The sequence below is a fragment of the Rhinichthys klamathensis genome, unplaced genomic scaffold (genome assembly GCF_029890125.1).
Source record: "Rhinichthys klamathensis goyatoka isolate OS25496 unplaced genomic scaffold, OSU_Roscu_1.1 h1tg000032l_1, whole genome shotgun sequence".
NCBI classification, from domain to species: domain Eukaryota; kingdom Metazoa; phylum Chordata; class Actinopteri; order Cypriniformes; family Leuciscidae; genus Rhinichthys; species Rhinichthys klamathensis.
Genome location: NW_026606581.1, coordinates 2,694,523 through 2,703,927, shown reverse-complemented (window position 1 = coordinate 2,703,927; position 9,405 = coordinate 2,694,523). Strand labels below are relative to the sequence as shown.

Genomic DNA, 9,405 nt, shown 5'->3' with positions numbered 1-9,405 from the left:
GCATATAAATATCATTCATCTACTAAATTAATAACAATTGTCTGAAGCATTATTTTTTAAAGGAATCAATATTTTGATGAGCTCTAATCTTTAGTTTTATTATTTCATCATAGCAGATATTATTGTTAACACTATAATAATTAAATGTATGAATATATTAAACTGTAAAATTATTATTTACAGTAGTTATAATTAGTACACTTAATTTGTATTATTTGTTCAAGTAGTAGTAATAATAGAGGCAGTTAATATTTATATTATCATTAAGTAAAATTAAGTAAAATGGGTGGCAAATAAATAATGAAAGAACATTATACTGAACAGGGGTTTTTACACATGTCTCTTTTAATAAGATACATTCAATTTCATTGTGCAATGTCTGGAGGTGTGCAGCTTCACTGATCATTAATGTTGCATGAATGAATGCTCCTGTTGTCAGAATGTGTGTCAATGTCCCACATAATGCCTCCTCTTCCCGCAGCCGTGCCGACTGCACTTCATTCAACGTACCATCTAATAAATAAATCTAATAACTTTTCCCTAGAGCTCTGGCGTACATTATTAGAGAAGTGAAACTGGTATCCAAAAAGACAAAAATCTGATTTTTATCAAACACATTGAACAAAAAAAGGAACAAAGCAGAACATCTAGACATTAGCGATTTTGAACACCCTGAAAAAAAAAAACATTTAAATGCAAACTGGTCAGTTGTTTTACATGAGATTTGCTTATTCATTCATTTTCTTGAAAACATACACAAACAATATATTCACAGAGAGAAGCACCAAAATTTGACTTGGGCTAGTGATGATGCAATTTCATGAGGAATGGCCACCACTATCAGATCAAGTGCACTGCACACCACTGGTGCTGTTCTTTACTGGTAAAACCTCTGCTCAGATCAGGCGGGAAGGCCTTTGCATATCCTCACTCTTGCTCTTTTTTGTCCTGTGCAGACAAGTGCGAGATGCTGATATGGTGCGAGAGAATGTGGGCATTCACAACAGTACATGGCTCGTCCGACAAGTCTTTCATAAATATCGTAAAGCGATAAGATTGGTCCATCTAGAGAGAGCCAGGATGAAAAGGTCCGTGTTGCTGTGCTCCGTGATTGTCTTGTAGTCTCTCTTTGACCCTAGTACAGTCCCAGAGCCGAGTGGACGGAGTCTCGCGTGGCCGCCGTGCTCTTGAAGGTGATGATGTCACAGCTGTGGGGAGAGAGAGCACTGCCACTGGGCGGCTGCCATGTGGGGCCGGTCACATAGGCCGACGTGGTGCCGCTGTACCCCATGTAGGGTGACACTTGGGTGGGAGGGTGGGAAGGATGGATGCTGGGAGCTGTGACATAACTGTTCACTGTGGGCAATCCATTCAGCGTCTGAAAACAGAGAGCAGTGAGCGTAAGACTTCTGGCCATAAACCACACACGGCCATAGAGATGAACATAAAGATACCATGATAGCGAGGATAAGACCGTGGCGGGTGAACGTTAAAAATAGAAATGAAGACTACCTTGGAGAGTCTATGAATAGAAACCACAGAAATGGATAAGATATTAAAAGATTTGCCGGAAATGGAAAAGCTATATCGAGGGAAATGCAAAAACAGGAATGTGTGTAACCCTTTGGCAGAATGTCAATATCAGTTCAGGATGAAAGGAATTCACCAAGGCTTTTCGACATAAAGGGAAGAAATTCTGACGCAGGGTGGTCTTTGACTACTGGAAATGTTTTCCACAGATGACATCCTTTGTTGCAGAGTTAGGATTTGCCCATGATTTACTCATTATGACATTCTTGACCCCTACCACTAGTACACACACATGAACGTACATGCATGCATACATGTGTATGGTATTCATTAAACTTTAATTCATTACTTAAATAGTAAACAGCATAGAAAAAACCCGGTAGCACTTTATTGTACAGTTCTGTTCCGCATGTACATACTATGTACTTCTTAGCATTTAAAATAACTGGGTTATAACAGGTACTAACCCTTAATCTATCCTTAAACTATAACCTTAACCCATAGTTACCTTATATTACCCAGTACTTTCTTGGGTAACTACACTGTAAGTACAAGTACTGTCAAATAAAGTAACCCTCATTTGCATTCTGCAAAAAAAAAAAATCTATCTTTCTTTGTATGATTCAAGTCATGCACTAACTAATAAAAACGAAGTGAAGGTAACACCATGGAAAGCATTTAAAGTCAAATCAGACATAAAAAGAACAACTTAAAAAAATCTTACACATCTATAATGAAGAATTCACAAAGATTTTAAATTATTTCAGGAAAAGTTGTATGAGTCGGACACTCAAAAGTATATGTGGCATACAGGCCTATAGATGAACATGTCGAGGCGGCAGTTTATAGATTTATCTTGTTTTAGTATGATGACCTAAATAATAATCTGAAGTATAGCCTACTTTTTGCAGATCGTTAGAGTGTTATGGTTTACCGAGCTTAAATCTAATCATTGGAGTTCATTAGATCTAAAACACCGCGCGAAACAGAAAAAAAGAAAGTACTGAAAAGTGCTAAAATGTAGCCCTATATTTTTGCTTATACTTTATATATTGCGCCCGCAACTGCTGTTGTTTAGGGTGGAGAATAATGGATATAATCTATTTTCAAATAAATCTATAGCCTATTTGTTTGTAAAATCAGCAGTTTCCATGAGAAGCTGACGAAAATAAGCCGTGACAGCCTTTTTAGTCACAAAACAAAATATAGCAATATTATTTTTCTTCAGTCGTTAACTGTATTTGTGGGTGTGTCGGTATAATGAACAGATCATCAATTTTCAATTGTCTTTTTTTTTTATAACTTCTCACATCGTAGATTATATATTTAACATTTAACTTGATTTAAGTCCCAACCTCAAATGATGTTTCTGCATGTTGTGTTTGGTAATGAAGCATGTTATCACGCTGTGTCCAGAGAATAAAAAAAATGAACCTATAACTTCTCAAATATCGCGTTGTGCTTTATTCTGTAACCTTATAAAATGTAGAGGTTAAGATAGTTAAATATTTTCAATTGGTGTAAAACAAAAGTTTTCTGGGAAATAAGAGTTCAGTGGGCTATATCCTTAATAACTTTGAATATTGTATTATTAGTCTATAGGCTACCTAAATTCACTGCACAGTAAATGTTTATCGGGTTAATTCCGTTATAGGAGATGCATAACATAATGTATATTCATTAAAATCGTGTGAATGACGATTAATTTTCCGTGACCCCTCTTGGATTTTAATCATAATGTTTTGGTTTCAAGCTATCGGGCGTTCTGACGGATACAAACTTATTTAAACCACAGCAATGTATCTATTTACTCTATTTACTTGCGTAATGCAGTCTGACTCGTGATATTTGATCATTTATCCAAGATGACAGACTCAGTCATTCGGTAGTCTGTGATATTTATCGTCTTGCTGAAGGTTACAATTTTAATTTCTTAAGCAAGCTACCACTCTAATTTTTAGATTTCATTCAGTAGCCTACACGCATAATTTACGCTAAAACAATGTTTCATAGTCGGTAATGAAGATTTATTCCATCTTATTCTTTCAACGACACATAAATCTCCAAGACCCACAAACAACGATTAGTCAGTCTGTTTGTTGCTGCCCAGCAGTGCGCGAATAAATAATTCGACTGCACCGGATGGCACGCGCGTTATCCGCCCGCACTCTCCCCTCTCATTCCAGCACATGAGCAGGCAGAAACCGGTGCGCGAGCTTCTTGATAAATAGAAGAGCATTTGTCTTTCACATGTCGGCAGGACACTTAACTGTACAACACTAGTATATGCAGAACAGCCATGAGCCAAAGACTTTTCCATAATAGCCTCTTAATAATAACAAGAATGATAATAATGATGATATAATATCTATCCGAGTATTGCCCTTATGTATAACATATGGAGGTAAGAGGTTTAGCATTCCAAAAGTTTCTGGCGAATATTAAATTGGGCGAATAGAAATTATTTGAATAATGTATGACACGTGTTTATTTTGTTGAATGAGATCGGTGGCTTCAAGTGGAAAGGTGCATTAAAAAAACAAAGAAAGCCACTTTAATATTTATTTATTTATTATTATATTTTACATCTGAATGTAAAGCAATGGTTTAAACTTATATTTAAAGATAAGTGATGTCGTACACAAAATGTTTACAGTTTTAAATGGAGCTGTAGAACAATTAAGCATAAACTGATATATTTTTTTAAAATAATAATATTTAACTTTTAATATTGTTGTATTTTTTCTTCGGCTCATGCACGTGTTACATAGAAATCGTAAATCATTTACCTCGACAAAACAATTTTCTTAAGAAATAAAAAAAAATTCGTTAAATCCTACATAAATGTATTTTGACTATAAAGTAAAATATACGTTTGTGGCAAGTACACTTAAGAGTTGCTTAATAAGTAAGAGCACGATAAAGGTATTGATTAAATGTTTAAAAACTATGCAAAATATTGGATCAAAACATTTATTACAATTTTATTGGTTAAAGAATTCCACTCAGTATCACGCTCTTAAATAAAAAGTATTGAGGAATACTAATACATTTCGATTCATTACACGCATCATTTTTGCATTGTACAAAAAGCCTCCAAAAGTCATGCCTACACATTAACAGCTGTGCGAATACAGACACAAGTAAATATTCCTTCGTTTTAATTAACACGTGCGATAAATCATTTGTAAATACTTATCAAAAAAATGGAACCCAGTGACATACACAAGGCCTCATATGCCTGCCCACGCCAAAGAAACACAACACACACACACACACACACACACACACACACACGCCGAATTGCCCAAACAATTTTTTTATGGATTTTATGTCTTCTTTACAATTACTATTAATTAACTGAATCAGCATTTCTGTTTCTTCCAGATTGGGTTTGATTGTTTTTATGGTTAAGGTGGCTTCTTTACCTGTGTGTATTTTGCTTCAGTTTCTAAGTGAGGCTTATCCACACCATTGGCTAGTGGAGAAATCGCTGGTGAAAAATTACTCTTGTTAATAGCTCTCCATTCTTCTAGTTTGGCGCTGGGAAAGGACGGACTGTCACTAACTGGGGGGCAAAACAGAGACATGGAAGACTGGAGTCAGACAGGACAAGCGTGGGGTGTAGAACTGCCACCAACAACTTATTCAGTAAAATCTGCTGCACTGCCATCCATCTCACTAGACTAAACACAAAAAACTGCTATATCATCTTGTGTGTGTGTGTGTGTGCGTGCGCGTGCGTGTGTTTGCATTTATAATAGCGTGTGGTCTGTATCAAAAAAACTCAGACACGTTTTTCATAAGCAAATTATGATTATAATGACGTAATGTTAGCATGTTTTTAAATTAATAAATAATATATATTTGTATATTGTAAAAAAAAAATCATCAATAAGTTATGACTACATATGTTTTTACATTGCTTTAACTCGTCAAAATAAGTTAAGCAATTTGCCACCTTTTTTAGTTTTAGAAGATTCAACTCATTTTTTAAGTCCGTTGAATGTGAAAATTGCGACACGAGACATAAAGTCACATATATGCCCTATTTCTATTCAAACGAAGATGCAGAAAAGACTGTGCGCTTCATCTGATGAATTAACCACACACATTCAGTGTCATGGAGTCCTTCGGAACATTTACCCAGCGTCTTCCTGGGAGGACAAATTAGATTTACTTTAACCGTTTCCCCTTTGTGCCTGATGGATATTATATTATACACGGTTCCTAAAGTTTGAAATTGGAAAAGCAAGCCCACCAGTGTTGTAACCTGAGAGGGCCACAAAGTAGATTTCCTCCTGCCTTCACGGAATCTTTGCATTGTTTCACAACGTATAAACAGGAATACACCAAAACGAAGCCATACTTTCAGTATCTACTTTTGAGTTTTGTTTATGCAATTATGCAATCGATTGTGCAATCTTTTATTTTAAAAAGGTCGATTAGGGTAAACAAATCTACAGTTACATAGACCAAATTTAATTAAAGTGCATGCTTAGCATGAAGACCAGATGATGTCTGAGCATGAACAGCCATTACTCAGTGTCTATGAGTGTGTGTGAGAGAGAGAGAGAGAGAGAGAGAGAGAGAGAGAGAGAGAGAGAGAGAGAGAGAGAGAGAGAGAGAGAGAGAGAGAGAGAGAGAGAGAGAGAGAGAGAGAGAGAGAGAGAGAGAGAGAGAGAGAGAACTGAACGCTAAATGATGACAATCTGTCCAAAAAAATGCGACACACATTCTTCCTGTCAAACCATCCTCGAAAGTAGTATGTGTTCGGGGATGTTTTTCGGTGTTTGCTTGTTGTAAATGGAGAAACGGTTGCACGCTACACCTTTTTGAGTGTAGCCAACATCATGTTGAAACGTCTGCTAATAATTTGGAAATGCATTAATGATTAATAAAGGCCTCCTAAAAGCAATATCCTCCTCTGCGTTTGAAGCATTAATGTCAACACTGCCTTTGAAAATAGGCAATGAAGGCTACCATTAAATAGGACAGGCTGTGGCCTTCACACTACTGTAGGCCTACTGAAACACACCACATAGCCTATGAACAGACAAATGGATTTTAAAGACATTTTAACATCGACGTCTCTTAGATTAATTTAAAGTTACTTGAAAGAAATGATGATAATAATTGAATTCAAGCGATGCGTCGCGTAACATTTAGGCTACTGAAAAGCATTGCTGTTTAGGCATTTGCATGTAGGGCTATGGCTAAATTGTTTTTGTGATGAGTTCAAATGAGCTGGGGAAAATCATGTAAAGTTTGTCCTATGTTGTAACACTGCTAGCTTTGAATATCTAATTTTGTTTCGTTTTTTCCCGCTCTGCTACGCCAACTCCAAAATATTCCACATCCGCCGCCTAATTATTACTAAAAGCACTAAACCATGTGTTTCAATGCAAACGTGTAGCTTCTGCACAAATTCCAGCACACTGTTTGTATCGTGCCACTCGCTGTAAAAATCCCTCCTCCTTTTTTTCTTGCGGATCTACGATAAATATTAGGCCTAGGCTAATAATTTTGAGTCCAATAAAATGATAGACATTTGAATAGCTTAACGGCCTTTCCATCACTACCAAAACGTCTCTTTTAATTTTCTCTGTCACACACACACAGACATACACAAAATCTCACGCACGCTTTGACAGGCCTTGGTGTCTTTTGACAGGATGCCCCCCCCCACACACTCACACGAACAAGGACTTTCTTTTACCAAAAACTGAGAGGATGCTTACTTTGCTGCTCCGTTATTGATCGAATGCCCAGAATATCTGTTACAGAATGAGAAGAAGGCCATATCCTATGCATTGCCATGTGTGCAGGAAGAGTGGGCATGCCAGGCGGAGTCGGTACTTTAGTCCCAGTGGCGGAGATCGGAGTGGGATACGAGTACAGGTGGTTGTAAGGGAGGGCGGGTTGAGGCTGAGGATGAGCGGCCTGTTTGCTCGACTCGTACTGGTTCTGTTGAGACAGATTTCCGATCTTGTTGCGGAGAATCCTACTGATCGAGCTGACGGAGGGCAGATTGAATTTATCACACACACCGTCCGCAAGCAGTCTGTCTCGAATCTCCCAAGCGAAAATGCCAGGGTCCCGTTGCTTGTAAGTCCTAATGTGCTTGACTACGGTTGGGGTCGTGACCCTCGGTTTACTGCCGCCAATAGCGCCGGGAAGTATTGAGCCGGTTTCGTTGTACCGAGCCAGAATCTTGCTCACACACCCGTGAGAGACGCGGAGCTGCCTGCTGATGTCGCAGGGCCTGATGCCCAGCTGGGCCAGCTCTACTATCCTGAGCCGGATGGCATTGGGTAGGGGTCTTCCGTTCACAAAAACACCGCCTAGCTGGTTCACCTCCCCAAAGGCTGGCTCTAGTGATGCAGATATATGAAGAAAAAAAGAATTGCAAAAATCATCAGATTTTACCAGGCCCTGAACCGCGTCTGAAACAGAAAACCTACGGATAAATGTTTCAGTAAAACTTTCGATTACTCTTTGTGCTGTTCATATTTGCATTTGAAGTTTTTCGTTTCATTTTAATGCAATGAGCTGAACAAAAAGTCATTCTATAAATTCTGCAAATAGAAGGGGGGGGGGGGGAAACACCGTTACTACATTCTTTAACACGTATGTCATATAATAAATGAAATTGCACATTCAGTAGGCTAGTTTTGGACGCGATTAAGCTCATTCGCGGCAAAGTGCCATTCTGTTCCCCGAAATGACGGTCAAAGCATCAGTCAGTTTAACAGTTTGAGTCGAGAACTAAACCATATATAACTAAATTGTATAACCGTCCCCCCCTCCTAAAAGTATTTATGCATGCCCGTTCCCATGTGGGAAAACATGAAATATGGACCTTACCCATTGCGTTTAGCCTCCCGAGGAAAAAGGAAACTTCAGCGTGCTGTCCTGTTCTGACCTGTTCCGAGTCCAGTTTAGCTGATTTTTATTGCACCGAAGACGATGTGGATGAAAAGTAAGCGTCCGAGACGGATGCGATGCCGATTAGTTGCAAGAGAGGAAAATTCGCCTTCTGTTTCCTGATGGCAGGGAGCACAAGCTTACATTTCAATCCCAGAAACTGATGGGCTGGCCCTTTACACATGTCTCGAAAGCGAGGTGCTGCCAGCCAATGAAACCGCGCGTTTTCCCCTATGTTGTTTTTCTATTGGCTGCCAGATTTGACATGACAGGCTTTTGCACCGGCGTAAACTCGCTTTTGAGGGTTACCCGAGTGTTGGTTTTCTATTTAGACACATCTAAGAATGGTAAGTGTTTGCAACATTGCACTGTAATTTTGTTTCATAAGCATAATTCTAATTATTTCGTTGACTAGAACAAGGGAGAAATTTGCGGGGCAGTGGGCTATTTTTTTTTCTTCTAAACAGGGGCCCTGTGATTTACCCTGATGTCATTTAAATTGCACTTAAAATGCGTCCGATTTATTAATACATTTATTCATTTATTATTCCGATTTATTACAAATGCATTTTTAGTTTGTGGTATCCAAACCAATGGTTAGACGTGCTTTAAAAAAAAATGCAATAAGACGGGTTAAATATGTGACAATGAACAGTCATTTATGTCCATGTTATTTATTTAGCTTTATTTTACGTTTAACTGTAAAGAGCCGATGCTTTACATAGGCCTACCCCCGAAGTTATTTTGTATGAACTCTTATTAGACATTGACTTTTCTGTCACAATGTAGTGACTCGTGCGAAAATATAGGCCTAGTGAATTCGACAAGGCCATATGTGGGATTCTTTTGCGCTTTTATTTTAATTGGATTATGATGATTCCATGCAAAGCAATCATGGACCAATGTCTTAGTGACGACGACGTATGGCTATAACAAACTAGTCCGGTG

At 38.1% G+C, this 9,405-nt stretch overlaps 1 protein-coding gene across 3 annotated transcripts; it reads right to left on the bottom strand.

The window, feature by feature from the left end:
• Window positions 1–323: 323 nt before the first annotated feature.
• Window positions 324–8,623, bottom strand: pax9 (paired box 9). 3 transcript variants are annotated; one of them, XM_056245564.1, is made up of 4 exons: window positions 8,398–8,623; window positions 7,272–7,976; window positions 4,959–5,098; window positions 324–1,378 (listed from the first exon to the last, which is right to left on the bottom strand). In XM_056245564.1, the coding sequence occupies exons 1-4, from the start codon at window positions 8,399–8,401 to the stop codon at window positions 1,136–1,138; spliced, it is 1,092 nt and encodes a 363-aa protein (XP_056101539.1). In that variant the 5' UTR covers window positions 8,402–8,623; the 3' UTR covers window positions 324–1,135. The 3 variants fall into 3 exon arrangements, with proteins under 3 accessions (XP_056101539.1, XP_056101540.1, XP_056101541.1); XM_056245565.1 differs by having other exon boundaries at window positions 7,272–7,904; window positions 8,398–8,614; XM_056245566.1 differs by lacking the exon at window positions 4,959–5,098 and having other exon boundaries at window positions 8,398–8,613.
• Between the last annotated feature and the right edge of the window lie 782 nt (window positions 8,624–9,405).